General features: G+C 44.0%; 1 protein-coding gene across 4 annotated transcripts in view; it reads right to left on the minus strand.

The window, feature by feature from the left end:
• Positions 1-18,941: 18,941 nt before the first annotated feature.
• The window catches only part of DRD2 (dopamine receptor D2), an 80,390-nt gene continuing 78,186 nt past the window's right edge, over positions 18,942-21,145 (minus strand). For all 4 annotated transcript variants that reach the window (XM_080983602.1, XM_080983604.1, XM_080983601.1 and 1 more), the window contains one exon: positions 18,942-20,298. In XM_080983602.1, coding sequence (XP_080839728.1) covers positions 20,105-20,298 — 194 coding nt within the window. In that variant the 3' untranslated portion in view covers positions 18,942-20,104. The remainder of the gene's footprint in view (positions 20,299-21,145) is intronic.

Below are 21,145 nucleotides of genomic sequence, written 5' to 3' on the forward strand. Positions count from 1 at the left end.
CATCAGGCCTGATCACTGGCCATGCTGGCTGGGGCTGATGGAAGGTGGAGTTCAAAAACACCTGGAGGGCCACAGAGGTCCCCACCTCTGCTCTTAGAGGAGACATTCCATGCTCTACGGAGGGAATGCCTTTTCTAAGTAGAGACACTATTCTTGCATGCAGTGGAGAATGCTACTTCTTAGATCAGGGACAGAGAAACATGTGGTCCTCCAGATGCTGCTAGACTCCAAGTCTCATCATACCTGGCTATTTGCCATGCTGGCTGGGGCTGAAGGGAGTTGGAGTCCAATAGCATCTGTAGTCTTTGCTGTAGAAGATGGTTCATGGAGTGGGCAAAGTGAACAGAGATCAGTTTTAATCCCTCTCTCCTAAAGCTAGAAGCCAATGAGGATCTTCCAATGAATGTTGGAAGATTCCACATATACAAAAGAAAGGCCTTATTCCCACAGCACATAGTTAAACCGTAGGATGCACTATCACATGTTGTAGTGATGGCCATAAACTTGGAGGGCTTTAAAATGCTGGGGGGGGGGGCACCAGTATGGAGAAGAGATGTCCTTCTGGTGGCCTTCTAAGAGGCATCTGGTCAGCCACTGTGGAAGCATTTGGCTTCGCTAGGCATTTGGCCTCATTCACTAGGGTTCTTCTGATGTTCTTAGGACCATGACAAAAATGCCATTTCCCCATGGTTTGAAATGTGCTTCCAATCTCCTGTCTGCTGCTTTTGGAAATGGTCCTGGCTATGTGATGCAGGGTTGCATTTGGCATTTCAGCTGATGAGGATGTTTGCCTCACACCGAGAAGCTTAGGACACAGAGAACTCATTGAAGCTTCATGGTGCATTGCAGTAGCTGGGCCCAGCTGCCTTGCACATGGTGCTCGCCACTCAGGGGCTGGATGTTCTTTCTGCAACTTGGTTAATAAGTCTGTTTTGTGCCCCCTGCGGGCACTGATTTACAGGGAATCTCTTTGATGGGGCTTGGGGTTTCTTAATTTTCCCCAACCCCTTTTTTAGCAACTTGAATTTGGACACCTTCTGCTTTAAGAAACATTCCAAGTCACTAACACAGTTTTAAAGTATTGATTAATTGGAAATTCGACGAGTGGAACCTCGAGGTTTACAAATTTTTTATCTCCAGTTTCCATATGTTTGGGACTAATTATAGAAAATAAATCTCTCTACTATGTGCTGTTTGCAAGCTTTCTAAAGGCATCTGTTGGAAACCGCTGGAGATAGAGCCCTAGGTTGGACCATCTATGTATTTCTGAGAACTTTGCACTGTAACTAAAACAACAACAACAACCCCCTTTTTAAAGTGTGCAGTTCAAAATAAGAAGTGTGGGTGAGAGAAGCATTTGTTTGAATAGACCTGTGTGCTGGACAGGAGAACTCACTGAGGTCTTCCGCTGCCAGCAAAAATGTGGCAAAATTGCCTTTTCATAGTGTTAAAGTGCTTTTTCACAGAGTAGCATCTTCGAGTCTTGACAATGGACAGCAATAATACACAGCTAGAATCTGGACTATTGAACAACTTGCAGTCTGTTTTCAAATGCTCTTAAGACTTAACAATACATTATGTAAGCAACACAGTCACATAGAATAAACATTTTGGAAGGTTGGGGGTTGGGGAGGGAATCAAACCTGCCAGATTTGCCCTGGCTTGGCTGTGTTACGATGGAAAGGTAGAGGTCATTGTCAAGGCCATGGTAATAGTTCTGCCAAGGCTCACATTTCTTGGCTATGAAGAAGGGAGAGTGAAGACAAACCCAGCCAAAGGGTAAGCTTATACTTCCCCTCTTTTTGAGAAGTGTCATCTCCTCCTGGCTGTGTTGCAGAGAGAACTTTAAAGTATAATGAAAATAAAACTATAATTGGTTGGTTTGTTTAAAAAAATATGGCATAGAAACATAGAATCATAGAATTGCCAATTTGGAAATGACCCCAAGGTTCATCTAGTCCATCCCTCTGCAATGCAGATAAAGAAGCTATGACACATGGCTATCAAACCTCTGCTTTAAAAACCTGAAATGAAGGAGTGCCCACAACTTTCCAAAGGAGACCATTCCAGTGTTCTTCCTAATGTTTGACCAGAAGCTACTTTCTTGCAGCTTCATGGAATCATGGAATGAGTTGGCAGGGACCACAGTGATCATCTTGTCCAGCCCCCTGAAAATGCAGGAATCTTTTGCTCCACGTGGGGCTCAAATCCAAGATCCTGAGATTAAAAGTCTCATGCTCTACCAAACGAGCTATCCGTTGTCCTACCCTCTGGGGCAACAGAAAACAAGCTTGCTCCATCTTCCGTGTGACAGCCCTCCAGGTATTTCAAGATGCCTCTCATTTCCCTCTCTCAGTCTTCTCTTCTCCAGGCTAAACATACCCAACTCCCTGAACCCTTCCTTGTAAGGCTTGGTTTTCAGACCCTTGATAGTCTTGGTCACCCTTTTCTGAACATGTTCCAACTTGTCAATATTGTGCCCAATATTCAACTGTTGTGCCCAGAAGTGGACACAGTACTCTAGGTGGCATCTGACCAAGGCAAATCAAGTAGGACCCTTACTTCCCTTGATCCCTTGATACGGCACCCATGGAGAAACTTGCCTATAAAATTAGATCTATACAGTACATAAAACCACAGAAACTGACAACGCTTTTGCTATTTGTCACTGTTTTGCACCATGTGCAAATACATCGGTATGTGCTGTAACTCAATTAGGGTCAATTTTAGAAGGATGATCTCAGCTGAAATTTGGAATCTTCTGGTAAAAATATGTATAATGGGAATTTGTCGAACTTATCTCATCATATGCTTTGAAAATCTTTAATCCTTTTATCATTGCCATTATACACTTAATGTTATTGTGTTTATAAACTGCATAATAAAGAATAATTAAAAATAAATGATCCTCATAACAAACACACCAGGTTTGTTTGGGTTTTTTTGCCATCTCTGCACTCAGCGCTACAAAATTGAGACATAGAGGCAATTAGCTTCTTTTCCAATTTGAATGAAATTTATTTAGAATAAATTGAATTAAATGGAAGTTCTTCTCAGTTTACTCAGCTCGAACTGAACAGACCTCCAGCACAAATCAATTCTTGGGAGCTTTGAATGCAAGGCTTATGCAGACAAATAGTGAGGTGCTACCCCTTGATTTGTTGCAATAATTAAAAAGCTGTTTCTATTGCAGTAGACTCTGCAGTTCTGCATTAAAAGAAACAAAACCCAGACTGTTCCCACAAACGAAAACACCCCCAAAACAAGTCCACTGGACTTTTCCATCTTCTGGTGGGTTGGATAAATTAATTACAGTGTTGTCAGAAATATTTATCATTTGCATTGGGGGAAAAAATTCTTGCAAATAAATAATTTAAAAAACCCAACCCAAAGCTATAAAATGTTTGTAGTATTATTTGTGAGCAGAGCTTTTTGCTTGGCAAAGGATTCTGTGGCTGAAATATGAGACAGACATCATTCAGAAGGCTGGCCCAGGTAGGATTTGTCAGCGGAGAAATGTTTGCTTTGCTGACCTTGGAGATTTGCCGTGTAGCAAAACAACAATTTCTTAATGTTTACTGGGTGCACAATGCTTTCAGCACAGTGGCGAGCCCGCCTCTTCTCTGCTTCCCCATTTGTGATGGGGGCAATTGTCAGTTATGTTGCAATTTGGAGCATGAAACGGAATTGAAAAAGGATTCAGAGTAGTCTTTCCCAACATGGTGCCCTCCAGTTGAAATCCTGCAGAGTCCAAATGCCTGTGTGGTGTAGTGGTTAAGAGTGGTAGACTCGTAATCTGGGGAACCGGGTTCGCTTCCCCGCTCCTCCACATGCAGCTGCTGGGTGACCTTGGGCTAGCCACACTTCTCTGAAGTCTCTCAGCCCCACTCACCTCACAGAGTGTTTGTTGTGGGGGAGGAAGGGAAAGGAGAATGTTAGCCACTTTGAGACTCCTTTGGGTAGTGATAAAGCGGGATATCAAATCCAAACAACTCCTCCTCCTCCTCCTCCTCCTCCTATTGGTGTAGACAGTATAGAGCTAGGTGGACCAATGGTCTGGCTCAGGATAAGGCAAACTTCCTTTAACACTTCTCCAGCCAGGGGAGGGAAAAACCAAATGTCCCATGGAGAGGCATTTCCGTAACAACAGCAGGGGGCTTGACCATGCTGCCATTTGTTATATTTTGGAAAAATGGTGCAACAATTTCTTTTTAAAGTATTGTTGACACTGACCGGCTGTGGCTTTCCAAGACTACAGGTGCAGGACATTCCCAGTCCTACCTGAAAATGCAAGAGACTGAAGCTCTGAATGTCTACTTGCAAAACAGGTTTTAAACCATACTGAGCTGTGGTCCTTTTCAGACCAGATCCTTCCTCTTTCTCCAATTTGAGAAATCCTGTCACTGAAATGCTGGACCTAGAGGTTCAGAAGATGCTGGCTAAATCCTTTCAGCGACAGAATCTGTCAGTTGCACAATAAGAGGTGGGTTTTTTATGTCTACCATTTCCCCATCTTTTTGCATGGGGGTCTCACACTCCTTCAGTGTTTGGTTGATGGGAATCCATCCTCTGTTCTGTAAAAGGTTCTTACGCGAATATCTGCAAGAAAAGGAAGGGAGGAAGGAAGGAAGGCACTGCCCTCCCTTGTCTGTCAAATTTCAATGGATGATGCTTTTTCTGCACAGCAGTTAGTGTTTGTGAACATTCCATGACATCACAGAAATGCAACAAATAGCAATGAGTGGGGTCTAAGCTTAGGCAATATGGGAGCCATTTATTTTTTTTAAAAGCTAGCAGTCCATATATTTAAATTATGAGCCAGAGCTGAAAATTCTTTTCCCAACAGGAGATTTCTTTAATGTCATTCATTCCAGGGTTGAACTTATTTCCTTCCTTTGCTTTTCTTTTTTTAAGAGTTTTTTTTTTATTTACTTATTTATTTGGCCTTTCATTTACAGCCTTCATTTTCCTGTGTTTAATATTAATATTTAATATTAGGATAGCTTCAAGCTGAGAAATATTGAGTCTATGCTTTTTCAATAATGCATTGCTTTATTACCAAATCCCTATTTTTTCTAGCGGACCACGAATATGATTTTATAATGATTGCATTGTACACCACTATGATATTTACCATTATAAATACATTTTTTAAAAAAAACCCACCACACAGTCTGGCCATCAATCACATCCTTAGGAACAGAACTGGCCGATTACGCACATCTGGCCAGACAAACTCTGTTTTGCAAGCATTCTGTGCCAAGGAGCTTTGTCAGTTGAGATGGAAGGATCTGCTGGTATCGTTTCTCTGATTTTTTCATTCTTCCAGTCTTACAATTTAGTTTTCCACATTTTGCAGTTTCTCTCTTCTTCTTTTGCTTCATGCTCATGAAAATTCACCAGCTTTTTAGGGCAAATTTCTCCCAATCAAAGCATTTTATGTGGATTTTTGACAAACATACATTTTTGCAAGTAATTTCCATTGACATACTGTACTTCATTTTTTGTATGCATTTTCACTACTATCTTCATTTTTGTGAACACTTTCCCTTAATATATGCATTTTTGGAAACATTGGTTAGAGAACCATATTGCAAAATTTTGGATAAATGTGAATTTTGAAGGATGGATGTATTTTAGTTCTACTCTGAGTAGAATTTAGCTGGCAACAACCCCAAAAGACTATTACTTTTCTGAAGTTGATTTGTTGTATGAGGGCAACACAGCCCTCTAACTTTATTTGTGCAAAGCTACATTGATAATATCTGCTTGAATTCCACCTCCCACCCACCTAAAGAAATGTTTTGTGATATGGCCAGTTCCCCATAACTGTCAGAAGTTGCAGAAAGCAGCTTTTCCCACTTTCCACATGAGATGAGTTTACTATTTTCAGATAGGTTAGCAGATATTTCATTAGTTTGTGCTTATGTCTTTTAAATTTGCAAGTGTTTTGCTTATTTGGAGCTCCATTCAGAACTGCCTAACTGCTTCCCTTGAATCTGAGTCAAGGCAGTGGTGAACCTTGGCGTCTCAAATTTCAGTGGCACCTTGTGGGGTGCAAAAATTCAGCACCCCTTTGCATCTTGCACTCCATTCTAAACAATAATCACAGCATCTCCTACGGAGCCCCTGAGGCTCCTTGCCCAGTGTGACCGAACCGGTCGTGCTCCCCTAAATCTGCCTCTGGTCAAGGGGATCGGCAGCTGGTAGCTAGCAGCCATCCCTGCTCCCCAAGCAATCATCCCCAGCAAGCAAAATGCTACAGAATCCTTGAGAGAGAACATCATTTTGCAGAGCCAAAGCGTCTGCTTGCCTTTGAAAAGACTCAGGGCAGAGTTGAGAATCTTATCGCTTAATAATTAAACATCACTTAGCAGTCAGGTCGCTTTGCTAACAGCAGTGCTGTGAAAGGGTGCACAGCTTTCCCCATGAACTTTAGAAGGTTTTATTGCCTCTGGAACTCCCCTGAGGTCAATTCTGATTTTCTTCCATCACACTTTTGAGAGCATTGATTCCCTCCCCAATACCCCTTTTTGTAATCCAGCCACAGAGGAGAACACTCGTTTTATCAGGTAGGCAGCAATGTATGTGATACTCAGCAATTGTTTCCTTGCCTCTCCAGAGGGTTACACACTCCCTCCCCGGTACAATTAAAAGAAGCTGCTTGCAATCAAAGGAATAAAAACAAAAAGCAATTGATTTTAATTCAATGAACGGACATGTTTTGTTCTACGCCTCAGCTCCTTTTTTTTCCAGGTCCAGCGGTTTTCAAAGTTGATTTTGAAGAAGTGCAATGAGCTCACCCAATAGAGAGACATGTATGAATTGTCTTTTGTTTTCTTTCATGCAGAATTATATTGAACAACTGCTTCTGGAGTGGTGGAGGATAGTTTGATACACCCATACATTACTTGTTTTCTTTTCCCTGTCTTGTTTTGTTTTTAAATAATCATGGCTCCCTACCAAGGAAGGATATATCTGTTTTGGTTCTGTCAGTTTCTTATTTTTCCAATCTTAAATTCGCGAGCATTTTTGCGCAAATTGCCCTTGTTATAAGAATTTTAAGGTCTCAAATATAGAATAAATATTCATAAGTGCACACATACCTAAATATATGACCCATGTGTCTGAAATAGTATGGGAGAGCAATCCTGAAGCCATTTTGACTCTCCCAATGACCTCAAATATTCCTCTGCAGTAAGGGAGGCAAATGGGGAAAGGCTTCCCATTGTCTTTTTGTTTGCAAATCCTGTCTTAAAGGCATATTTTTGTATGAATGGGGTGAGCCTGTGACCAGGATTCAGGAACTAAAGTATTAACCATCACAAAAGTATGGCCAGGCTGCCCAGGTAATGCAATCAGTGACGATCAGGTATCCTGGCAGGCAAGATTTCTGCTGTAGACCGCCTCCTTCTGTGATGTATGTATGATGTTTTAGGGGGCTGTTCTTGGGCTACAGGGTGAGCAGTTTCAAAAGTCTATATAAGGGCTTGCACACCATTGTTCAGGGCTCTCCTCCCTCCTGCATGTGGTGAGTGGGGACCTCGTTGCAATAATTTATTTCCTTTAATAAAGATCAGACTTACTAGCTGCTTTGCTCTGGTTGGCCTCTGTTTTCTCCTACTGATAGGGAATCCATTTAAGGACTCTATACTAGCTCCAGAATACGCCATAAGAGAAAGGGAGCAGTTTTTCTTATAACATCCCCTGCATTTTTGTATGCAGCTCTGACTAACGTACACATTTTTGCAAGTAGTTAGGAGACCCCTGCAGTTCCCAGAGTTCCATGTGAAGAGGGACTGCATGTTAAACCACTCTGAGAATTGTGAAGTGAACAGGGGTCTCCTAACAATTCTAACCCTTAACAAACTACAGTATCCAGGATTCTTTGCAGGGGAATCCATGACTGTTTTAAGTGGCATGGTGCTACTTTAAATGTATGCTGTTGAGGTGGCCTTAGATCTTAGCCAGTGAACAACTTCAGTTTTGGACACTCCATTTCCACATGGTGTCTTAAATCTTGGACCAATGCCTGAACTCCCAGGTGGAGTTGGCCATCAGTTTTGAAGGTACCCATGTTTGGATTTGACCTGGCTGCATAGAGTTTGGTGCTGAAAGGCAGGAAGCAAAGTGTCCGAATGCCAACTGTGTTGTTCATGTATAGTTCCTACTCTCATTCTCTACCCCTGTTTCTCATGTTTTTGAAATAGACAATGCCTGCCTCTTGAGAAGGTTAGGGCATAATGATCTCTCACTGTGGGCTGCCCTTTCTCCTTTTAGATAAATCTCTTTGTCTGCTGAATTGAACATCAAGGATGAACTAGACCTCTCCAAGTGGTACACAGGCTTCAGCAAATGGTTTCTTTTTGTTCCCTTTTGGCTCTGTGATTAGACAAACAATCAACAAGAAGCTCAGAGCATCCCAGCGGCTCAACTGCTGACACAATCTTGCATTAAATTTTGGGCTATCCACTGATTGGTTTGAGTGTTTATTTGAGAAGCACTGATCTCATTGGAGTCAATATCTGAGAGGCAGCAGGAGCTGCTGGGCTTGTCGTTTCAGTTAAACAGTGAGAGATTTCAAAATGTACTTTTGTGTTGGGTGTTACTGTGAAAACCCCAGCATTTGCAGCTATCAGCTGCATATTACAGATGTAGGTTGTGTCATGGAAGTGCAAATCACTCGCAAGACATTATCCCATCCAGTTATCCTTTCTGTTGATATGGATGTCTCCAAATCCAAGTTATGTGGGGAAACAGAGAGCAAGGGAAAATGAGCATGTGCATTAAAGCTCAGTAAAGGTAAAGGTCCAGTCGTGGCCGACTCTGGGGTTGCGGTGCTCATCTCGCTTTATTGGCCGAGGAAGCCGGCGTACAGCTTCCGGGTCATGTGGCCAGCATGACTAAGCCGCTTCTGGAGAACCAGAGCAGCGCACGGAAACGCCATTTACCCTCCTGCCAGAGCGGTACCTATTTATCTACTTGCACTTTGACATGCTTTTGAACTGCTAGGTTGGCAGGAGCAGGGACTGAGCAACGGGAACTCACCCCATTGCGGGGATTCGAACCACTGACCTTCTGATCAGCAAGTTCTAGGCTCTGTGGTTTAACCCACAGCAGTATTGGCCTACATATATATGCACATACATGCTTGATTCATTCAAGGGCTGGGAAAAGGAACCCCTTTCAGTCCAAGGGCCATGTTCCCATCTGAGAGAAAAGTGAGTGAAACAATGAATGGAAATTTTACCTCTGAACAGTAGGATGTGAAGTAAGGCTGTGTGTGTGTGTGTGGCAGACAGAGAAGCCTGGAGGACTGCGTTTGACTCCCAGGTCCAAGGTGAAGCAGATGAATTCACAGACCCTCCAAGTGTCCCTATTTTCCAGGGACGTCCCTGATTTAGAGAAGGTGTCCCGGTTTCTGATTTGAACCTGGAATGTCCCACTTTTCCTTAGGATGTCCCTGTTTTCATTGGAGAAATGTTGGAGGGTATGGAGCTATCTGAACCCTCCTGCTGTCGCAAGGAAATCCCGTATAGGGAAGGAGTTTTTTTTAAAAAATTTTTTTTCATGTTTTATTATGTTTTTATATGTTGGAACCTGCTCAGAGTGGCTGGGGCAACCCAGCAAGATGTATGGGGTATAAATAGTAAAAATATCATTATGGAATGGGACGTCCCCATTTTCATCGGAGAAATGTTGGAGGGTATGAGTCATAGAAAAGGCGAGCAAAAACATTGCTATTGGTGATGGTCAAGCCTGTGCCCCATTTTCCCCCTGGAATGACACATTTGATGGATGTCCAACATTTGATGAGCAGTTTATTATAATGCAAAATGCTATTGAATGTGATTGTGTTGATGCCGGTTGCAGTTTGGACTTAGTGTTGCTGTTTTTATAATGGCTGTTTTGTTTTATTCTGCTTTGTTTTATCTTTTGTACTGCTGCTTATACTGTATGCTGTGTTGTAAGCCACCCTCTGCTCTGATCTGGAGGCAACTGATAAAACGTGTGAACCAAATTTAAAAAGGTGCAACCATACAAATGTATTCATCATTTAGGCTGTAATTCTAACCCATAGGATTTACTTCTACGTAGGCATGGTTAGGATTTGACTGTTGCTCACTGCCCTCTGTGAGTCTTACTTTTGCAAGCTTCCATGTGAATGTAACTTACACCTTCAATGAGCATCATTTTGCATCTTATGTGTGTTTAGACCATGGGTAGGCAACTAAGGCCTGGGGGCCGGATCTGGCCCAACTGCCTTCTAAATCCGGCCCATGGATGGGCCAGCAATCAGTGTGTTTTTACATGAGTAGAATGTGTCCTTTTATTTAAAATGCATCTCTGGGTTATTTGTGGGGCGTGCCTGGTATTTTTACATGAGTAGAATGTGTGCTTCTATTTAAAATGCACCTCTGAGTTATTTGTGGGGCACAGGAATTCTTTCATTATTTTCCCCCAAAATATAGTCCGGTCCCCCACAAGGTCAGAGGGACAGTGGACCGGCCCCCTGCTGAAAAAGTTTGCTGATCCCTGGTTTAGACACTACACTGCATCGCTGTAATTCCTGGATTAATGTTGAATGTTGCAAGGGCTGATCTACAACATTTTTTTGCACAGAATCCAAATGGGGAGCCTAGGATTTCTTGTGACATTCTGTCAGAGAAATTTACACTTTTAAATGGTCACAATAAAAGATTGTGCCGATTTTAAGCTCTAAATATCTGTTCTAAAACAGGCTCCATCTTTTCCACTGATAGTTTTGCTGTAGAATTAAGGGATTATTATTTTTTATATTAAAAAAAAAACAACCCTGGGTGAGAAGTGAGTGTGGCAGGAGGGAAATGAGCACGAATTTGATAGTCTTTTGTATCTTCTGCTGCTTTGAGTCAACTAGCTTCGGCTAAGAACTGATGAAGGCTCAGTAGCACACCCACGAATTTAGATCCCCCATTCTGTGAAGGAGGAAAATTCAAGCTGTCAGGGCACTCTGACACTGGAGACAATTTTCATGCTAAACATACTGTATTTTTAGCAGCAGCTAGATTTCTCAGAATTTAACAAACCTGAAGACTTAATTATGGACTTTGGGCTTCTCAGGGCATCTGAAGCATAGTTCTCGCATTGTTGCAATTCATTCTTCTGTCTACATTTTGCTCACTATATTTAAAAAGCGCTCTGGAGCTGGCAAGAAGATTGTTTTGCTCACTGCAGAACAACACAGGAAGCACAAAGACCTTGACTTGTAGCTGCAGAACTTGTGTTATATGAGACTGGCTTTATCCCGCATTATTAAACTCAATGCTGTTCTGCTCATGCAAGGAAAGTGCAGGCCTTGTATTGACGCACCTCTGTAAGGATATTGTAGAGCTGGAAAAGGGCAACCAAAACCAAAATGATCTAGAGCTGCAGCCCCAAATAGGAAAAGAGGTAGTAAGGGAACACCTAAGGTAAAGATAAAGGACCCCTGACCATTAGGTCCAGTCGTGACTGACTCTGTGGTTGCGGGGCTCATCTCGCTTTATTGGCTGAGGGAGCTGGCATACAGCTTCCAGGTCATGTGGCCAGCATGACTAAGCTGCTTCTGGTGAACCAGAGCAGCGCACGGAAACGCCGTTTACCTTCCCGCCAGAGTGGTACCTATTTATCTACTTGCACTTTGACATGCTTTCCACCTGCTAGGTTGGCAGGAGCAGGGACTGAGCAACGGGAGCTCACCCCGTCATAGGGATTCGAACCGCCGACCTTCTGATCGGCAAGTCCTAGGCTCTGTGGTTTAACCCACAGCACCACCCGCATCCCTAAGGGAACACCTAGCTACTTTAAATGAATTCAGATCTCCAAGACCTGATGATCTGCAGCCAAGGGTAGTAAAGGAGCTTGCAGATGTATTTTCAGAGCCTTTGCCTATTATCTTTGAGAGTTCTTGGAAAACAGGAGAGGTCCCTAGAGACTGGAGGCAGGCAAATGTTTTTCCCATCTTCAAAAAAGGGGGGAAAGCAAGACCCAGGTAACTAACGACCAGTGAGCTTGACATCAATACCAGGGAAGTTCCTAGAACAGATACTTCATCAGTCAATCATTTTGGAGCATGTGAAGAAAGGACATTAGGTTAAAGAAGAGGTGAGACAGAGGTGGGGAAAACAATGCATTATGTTGAGAAAGGGAAGAAAGTTTTTCTGTCTCTCTTGTAAAACCACTACAATTCTGAGACATCCAATAAAGAAGAAAGTTGGGAGATTCAGGACAAAAGAAAATACCTTTTCACATAGCAGAGAGTTAAATAGTGGAATTTGCTCCTACAAGAGAAAGTGATGAGCACTGACTTGGAGGTCTTCCAATATATATTTGAATTTCTCCACCACACAGGCTATATTTGCTCTATAGTCAGTTGGGTAGGGTGTTGTGGGGAGCAAGGAACACCAAGTTGGAACCCCAGGCAAGAAGAAATTCCAGAAATTGTCTCAATCACATTTGAGATTCTTGTCAGATCAGGATGACTAAAATTACCAACAAGCACTCGAAACACAGGCAGATAAAGGCAGACTGATGAGTCTATATTCGGGCGCATAGAGAGAACAGGGCATGCTTGCCTTTGCTCAGTTCTTTAATAAAGCAAGAAGTCTGGGTTGAGATGCTGATCCATAAAACGGGCATCTAAATTGAGGCAGGAACTTCAGAAAGACAGCAGTTAATTTCCTCTTGAAGTTTCCTAGACCAAGGTGGAGAAACTAGCTTTTTGTAGTCCTCTTGAGGGTATTATTAACTTTGGAAAAAGGGTCAAGGAGGACAGTGGAGATGAATACTCTAGCCCAGGCATCCCCAAGCTGTTTTGTTACTACAACTCCCATCATCCCTAGCTAACAGGACCAGTGGTCAGGGATGATGGGAACTGTAGTCCCAAAACAGCTGGAGGGCCAAGTTTGGGGATGCCTGCTCTAGCCCCATATCCCTACTCCAACACCTTGCCATTCTCATCACCCTTCAGGAATTGAGGGTGAATTTGTTTTGGGGGGGTATCTCCCCACATTTTAGTACCCTGGTTACTCAGTTACAATTATGCATGCATACTAATAAGTTACCCTGAAAGCCAACTTACTCACACAGGAAGTTGCCTTATATCATTGGTCTGCCATTGTCTCCACTGACTGGCAGTGCCTCTCTGGGTTTATGGACAACATCCTAGACTTGGGTGAGGAGAGGTGGGAGAGAAAGTCATTCCATTTGCATTTGAATGGGAACCTATCCTAGTCCCACTTCCTGAATCAATATGTGGACCAAAACACAACTAGCTTTGGAAATGCTCCCCATTTTTTTAGGTACAGTTCTCCAACAACAACAAAATGCATATGTTTGGGAAGATCATGCACAAAATTGCATATAATGGTGAAAATACTGTACAAAAATGCATTGTATTATGGATGAGTAGCCACATGCTTTGTGCCACCTGGGCTTTTGATTATTTCTTCGGAGCAAAACTGTTTGCACAATGGGCACAAGGCTAATCATTCTACGGTAAAGAAAAGGGCCACGGCAATTAGACTAGCTTTTGTAGAGTGCGAGCTTAACAGGATTACATGTAAGCACAAGATTAATTTCCTCTGTAAACACAGGAAGGCAGCAAATCCCTTCCTGATCAGGAAACTGGAAATACCAAACTTCTCAAGAGCACGCGTGTTTCCAACTGGATGACTGTTTGTGTCTTAATCCAACTGAATCGACTCAATCCTGCAAATCAATTCTCCACCCTCTTAATTAAAAGGCTCAAACACCTTAAATGTCAACCTACTTTGCACCGTTAAAATTAAAAAGCGAGCGGCGATTTTCCCAGCTTCACTTGAGTGAGATCAAAACAGAGAAATGTCATTCAAGTGGATAAAATTCAGGTCATGGCACCAAATCTGTAAGGAAGAAGCCGGGAAATCTCAGTCACGAGGTTGTGGTAAGGTTGTTAGGTCAGGAGCATCCCATTCCCTGAGATTTCAAGGCCCAAATCTGAGACCTGGAGAGGCCCCTGGTGAAGTCATGGGTTTGGAGACGGAAGCTAATTGGGAGAGGGGAACAGAAGAAGGCAAATCCCCTTCCCAAGGGTCTATGCTATAATTTGCAGCAAGTTCCTGCCTGCCTGAAGCTTGCAAGCTGCATGCACAGTCTTCTTAAGATATTGTTGCATGCCACCCTAATCTTTCAGCGGGTTCCAGCTGCTTACCCAGGGTTTGGTTTCCACAGAATGAAGGACAGCGGAGACTATGATGTCTTCAGGATACATGGTTTATTTACACATATATACAACCTGAGCCTGAGATGGAGGGGCTTGCAGCATCAGAACCTCAGGAAGGGCTTGCTTCTCCCATGGCCACAATCCTGGATCCCACCAGAAATCAGGCATGGCTCTGTCTCTCAGCTGTCCAGCCTGCTTCTTGCTTCTAGCTCACACACCTGTCCTTTGTATTTCTAACTAACAGGCTGTTGAGGGAGGCGGGTCCCACTCATTTGTCTTATGGCACGGAGCCACTTCCTTTGTTCCCTTAATGTTCCATATTTAGGGAGCCATATTTAGGAAGAAACTTTGGTTATCCCAGCAGTCAGATCCTTTTTGGATACAGGAATTAGAAGGGACTCGGGCATACAGTCTGCCCCACCCCAAAATTTTGTAAAGGCAGTCTCACCCACCTGGAGAGTCAAGTGCCTTACCTGTCACCTGGAGGGGGCCAGGGAAACCTGGAGACTTCAGGTCAGACCTGGAGGTCTGGCATCCCTAGTTGTGGTTGATAATTCCTGACAGTTAACCTTTTTTCCTACCCTAGAGGTTCAAAGACTGTCTCAAGGCAAATCTTTAAAAATGTAGAAGAAGTGTGCTTGCACACGAAAGCTCATACCAAGAACTAACTTAGTTGGTCTTAAAGGTGCTACTGGAAGGATTTTTTTTACTTTAAAAATGTAGTATAAGCACCAACAACTGGGAAACACTGGCCTGCGAGTGCTCCAATTGGAGAACAGCCTTTACCAAAGGTGTCATGGGTTTTGAAGACGCTCAAGCTTAGGATGAAAGGGAGAAACGTGCTAAGAGGAAGGCACGCTTGGCAGACCCTCACCATGACTCCCACCCGGAAACCTATGTCCCCACTGTGGAAGGACGTGTGGATCCAGAATTGGCCTCCACAGTCACTTACGGACTCACTTTTAAAACTGTGTTTATGGAAGACAATCTTACTCGGCCACGAGTGATCGGCAAAGAAGAAGAAGGATCCCTTCACTGAGGAGAGGGACTCAACTTGAGTCTAGCTAGTTTCAGTCCTGCTGTGAATTCTGTGTGTGAGAAAGCGTGTTCTCCATAGGAGAGAGCACGTGTTGCGGTTGGGGATACAGGCCACCCCATTGTTGCTGGGCAGATTTTGGGAAGAACCCAGGCAGCGAAATGGTTAAATTGGTTGCTGGGGAGAATTGAATGTTGCCAAGATTGGAGGTGGGGTCAGAGCTTTTAAATGCTGGACGCCCAACTCTGGGCATCCTCTTGGCTGTTTGCACCGGATCACCCGCCCACCCTCCCTGTAATGGGGGGGGGGTGTTTACTTGACCTTGCTATGCCTGTCATGGGGTCGTCTGCCTTAGTGTGGGGGCCTGGTAGGAATTTTGCCATCTGGTTGATTGGCTGGTGCCATTTGGTTTTTGCCTACTGCGTAGCAACTTGTAAGGTTGGCGGTTAGGCATTGGTTAAAATTGGTTGGTGGAGGGGTAAGTGCCTACCCCTCCAATGGTGGTGCGGAAAGGGAATTCCGTTAAAGGAATCCAGGGGCTTGCCATTCTTTTCGTCCTTGTCCCTGGCATCGGACTTGGGCCATGCAAGCCCCACAGGAACATGTGGGTGAGAAGTGAGGGACTGATGCCCAGCTTCATTTCTCACCCAATAATTGTTTCCCATGCTGGCTTCTGCTGGAATCCGGAAGTCAGTTCTGTCCCTGGGGCAAGGGCAGATAGTCATAACCAATGCCTAAGCAACCACTCACATTTTTTTGTATTTGAATAAAGTTGTGGCCAAAATTATGCCAAAAACCTTAAACAAAAATCCATGTGTGATGTGTGAATTTATTTTGGGGGGTGACATGGGAACCTCAAGACGCAAAAGTGTGTTCCCCCTAAAGCTCCAGAGCGTTAACAGTGGACTTTGTGTAAAGCACACTGAGGAAATGAGAGCTCAATGTTCCCAAAACATGATTATCAACAATTGTTAGGCTTAAACCTCAAAGGTGCTGCCTTATTCACCAGATGCATTAGTGAATTAAATTCCAGAGAGATCCATTTCCACGCCATTTTATTATTAACCGACTGTATAACATCGGCAAAGGTCTTACAAAAGGTACTGTGAACTGGGTACAGCTAGCAGTTACAGGGGTGGCAAAGGGTCTGTCAATTCAATGTGCTGGCTGTGGGCGACAGTGACAGCTTCCTGATGGTGAACCACAAATACCTTGATGGTGACGTGGAAACATTTAGTCAGAAAAATGCCCCCCCCCCCGCCCCGCATCTTACCAGAGACCAACTACGCATCCCCAGTGATCCCCAACAATTTTTTTATAGCGAACACAAGTTAGAAATCTAATTAAACCTTTATTGGCAATGTCTGTTTAATTAGATTTCTAACATTTAAATGTTACTGCATGAAATGTTATATTCCCCCCCTTAAAAAATTTATAGAGGAGAGTATTGAAGAGGTCACAGCAAGATGTCAAAGCATGCGATGTGACGGGAGACCTAGAAACAAATGATCTCAATCCCGGAACTAAGCCTGGATATTGAGGGTAGCGTTTTTGTCTCCTCTCAGTCAGACTGTTTGATGCGTTTTTTGTTGCTTTTTGCCTGAGCTGTGTTCTTACTTGATAACTCAAAGGCCCAGGTCTGTGTCCAGGAAAGAATGCCATCTGGCACAGCCATTGAGAAAGGGTTCCTCAATCCACTCTTGCCCAATCACTGCATTGCAAACAGAAATGGGCAAATCCATCCATTTTTATATCTCCCTCCTTCTCATTTTTTCTATTCTCCACATTCCCCCATCAGTTTGCATTTTTTTTTAAAAAAATCCTCATCAAAACTCATCAGTGATTTTAGCGCAAATTTCTCCCAATGCACATTTTTGTTCAAAGCATTTCCCTAACAAATATAATGCATTTTTGTATGTTATTTTCACCAATACACACATTTTAATGCACATTTTGCTTGAGTATATGCTTCTTCTTCTTTTCTTATACCTTACTTGGCCGGATAACTCCATTGCTAAATTCAGAGAAGTATTTCGAAGGACGGCTGTGTTTCTGTTTGCGCATTGTTTCAGTGAGTATGAATTAGGTAGGCCCACTTTCAGATATGAACTAAATCAAATTTCTTCCCCACCCCAATTTGCAAGTGCTTAGGGGAGCACTCCCCTGAGTCCCTAATGAGCAATCCTGTATGGAACTTCATAGAAAGAACCATTCAGGTCCCTGCCCTAATGTGTTAGCTTTTATTTAAAAGCTGCCGTAGATTGGGACTCAAGGAGAAGCAATCTGCCTGAAGTGCTACATTGCAAGATGGGCTTTCCATGCAACACACTCTCCACAGATATGGGGCATGCTAGATTTTCGCAGCTTGGCTAGAGTTCCCATCACGTCAGAATAATGATGTCTCAGATAAAACCTTCTTGAAAATAAACCCTGTTCATATGCCATACTGGCTATTGTTCTAACTCCACTGATGGAGGCAGCATGAACCTGAATTGCAGTTGCTGGAAATTACAGGTGGGCATGATGTTGAAAGGGACGCAGGTGGCACTGTGGGTTAAACCACAGAGCCTAGGACTTGCTGATCAGAAGGCCGGCGGTTCGAATCCCTGTGACGGGGTGAGTTCCCATTGCTCGGTCCCTGCTCCTGCCAACCTAGCAGCTCGAAAGCACGTCAAAGTGCAAGTAGATAAATAGGTACAGCTCTGGCGGGAAGGTAAACGGCGTTTCCGTGCGCTGCTCTGGTTCTCCAGAAGCGGCTTAGTCATGTGGCCGCATGACCCGGAAGCTGTATGCTGGCTCCCTCGGCCAATAAAGCGAGATGAGCGCCGCAACCCCAGAGTCGGCCACGACTGGACCTAATGGTCATGGGTCCTTTACCTTTATGATGTTGGCAACAGCTAATCTAAACCAGCACAGCAATCTCTGACTGTGGCTCCCTCAGAGAGTCTTTCAACACTACCTGTTTGATCCTTTGAAAAATTTACTGGAGATACCAGGAATTAATTCTGGGGCCCACTGTGAACAATGCAGGATGTCCGGGTATAGGGCAGTATATAAATAGTAGTTGTTGTTGTAGTAGTAGTAGTAGTAGTAGTAATGCATATGCTTAGGGCCCTCGTATTTATGGGACCGCCTCTCCTGGTCTGCCCCACAGAGGACTTTAAGGTCCATGAATAACCATAGTTTAGAGGCCCCGGGCCCTAAGGAAGTCAGATTATCCTCCACCAGGGCCAGGGCCTTCTCAGTGATGGCTCCAACCTGGTGGAATGCTCTGTCCCATGAGACCAGGGCCCTGCAGGATTTAACTTCCTTCCACAGGGCCTGTAAGACAGAGCTATTCTGCCTGGCTTTCAATTTGAATTTAGCCTGATCTTTTATTCCCCTTCCTTCCCTCCCTCCCCCTTTTTATGAAGATTACCCGCTCTGGGATCCCACAGCTAATTCTCCCCATGTCTCCTTGCTGGCCCAAATAGGACTAATTTAGCTAGCTAGCCCTGGTGATCATCTAATATTTATTGGATGGATTTCCCCCCTACATTGATTTTTGAATTCTGAATTTATTGTTATTCACGTTTTATACTGTATTTTGTTGCATCAATTAAGTGTTTTAAATTTGTTGTTAGCCGCCCTGAGCCCGGTTTTCTGAACCGGGAAGGGCGGGGTATAAATAAAAAATTATTAATTATTATTATTATTACTGAGCGGTCTTTTCCTAACAATTTATGCTTTGTTGAGCGTTCCTTGGAGGTTTCTTCTGTTGGAATGCTTGATTTAGGAACCTAGGAAACTGCCTTAAACCAGACCATTAATCTGTCTGTCTTGACTGATTGGCTGATTGGCATGAGCTCTGCAGGATTTGGGGCAGGGTTCTCTCCCAGCCCGGCCATCAGAGATTTAACCTGGGGCCTCCTGTATACAAAGCAAAAACTCTGCCACCGAGCTACAGCCCTTCCTTGTCTTCCACCTATCCCTCCTTGCCTGTTAGTTCTCTTTCATCCCCACCTCCATTGCATTCCCTTCTGGACAATGGCATGTAATCAGAGAAGATGCTGGAGAAGGCAAGGAAAGCCTGTGGATGCTGGTGGAGATGGCTATTGTTTTTGAGCATCATGGGCAGACACTAATTACAATGCATACCATGCAAGACAAGATTTTGTATATTTTAATTTATTATTCTTATTTTTTTGGCTTGGGCTTCTGCTCAGTTCATTCAATTTTATATATATATATACACACAAACATCATTGTTATACAGTGTCCTCCGCGCTGAGGTTCCATTTTCTTACATTCTCCTCCCGGCAACAGTGTTTTGAGGCTACTGAACGCCTTTATGCAGCCTGCCCAACCAGACCTTGAAGTCTGAAGGCAAGGCCAATGGACACAATCCTAAGAAGTCCTGGCTGGTTTGGGGAGCAGTGGCAGAGAGAGGTTCTCCTATTGCAAAGCAGACAGGATGGTGGTGTCTTTGGTGAGAAATGTATCCATCAGAGCTACACACGAGCAAGTCAATGCATTCGACTGTTAGGCTCGGCTAATCACTGTGATGAATGCACTGAAGACCACAAGTGTTACTTGGGGCATTTTCCCTAACTGCTGTTGTTTCTAGCACAGTGCAAAGGTTGCAGTTGAAATGAACACTTCTTCATCAGTCTCCCAGAGTCTGAATGCCACCTTGGTCATGAATGAGACAACCTTCAACCGATACAGTGGTTTCAACCCAGCTGACAAATGTATGTAGGCATGACACCCATAACACGGCGTGCTTCGATGTCCAGGCAGAACACATGGTGTCTTCACGGTCCCCATTAGGACCATGCTAATCATGCACCTGGTCCTCAGGAGAGTTAGCAGTGAAGGATCTTCATAAAGGCCTTCCGGAACTCAATATTGAAGGTGGTGTAGATAATGGGGTTGACAGCACTGTTGACATAGCCAAGCCATGTGAAGGCATTGTACAGGGCCGGGGGGATGCCACAGTTGCAGTGCATGTTCAGGATGTGGGTGATGAAGAATGGGAGCCAACAGATGATGAAGACGCCTGCAGGAGGACAAATGAAAGGAGCCAGGTTAGCATTGCAGCGACCAGTCAGTACTTTTTCACAACAGAATGCAGTTAACTTATGCAATGTGCTACCACCAGATGTGGGGAATGTCAGAGAAGCAAATGATATTCCTTGCCATTTGCAGCACGATATGCGGGTGGCGCTGTGGGTTAAACCACAGAGCCTAGGACTTGCCGATCAGAAGGTCAGTGGTTCGAATCCCCGCGACTGGGTGAGCTCCCGTTGCTCGGTCTCTGCTCCTGCCAACCTAGCAGTTCGAAAGCATGTCAAAGCGCAAGTAGATAAATAGGTGGGAAGGTAAACGGCGTTTCCGTGCACTGCTCTGGTTCGCCAGAAGTGGCTTAGTCATGCTGGCCACATGACCCGGAAGCTGTACGCCGGCTCCCTCGGCCAATAAAGCGAGATGAGCGCCACAACCCCAGAGTTGGTCACGACTGGACCTAATGGTCAGGGGTCCCTTTACCTTTATGCAGTCGTACCTTGGTTTTCAAACAGCTTACTTCTCCAATGTTTTGGCTCCCGAATGTCGCAAACCCTGGAAGTGACTGTTCCGGTTTGCAAACTATTTTTGGAAGCCAAACTTCCGACAGGGCTTCTATGGCTTCTGATTGGCTTCAGGAACTTTCTGCAGCCAATCAGAAGCCGCGCTTTGGATTTTGAATGTTTTGGAAGTCAAATGGACTTCTGGAATAGATTCCGTTCGACTTCCAAGGTACAACAGTATGGTTGTTTTTCCCTGCATAAAGTGTGTTTTGAGCCCCACAATCAAGAGGCTACTTTTGTCAAAGACCTTTCCAAAGTACCTCTGCCCTCTTTCATTTT

This window comes from Podarcis pityusensis (assembly GCF_964106645.2).
Source record: "Podarcis pityusensis genome assembly, chromosome: 15".
NCBI classification, from domain to species: Eukaryota; Metazoa; Chordata; class Lepidosauria; order Squamata; family Lacertidae; genus Podarcis; species Podarcis pityusensis.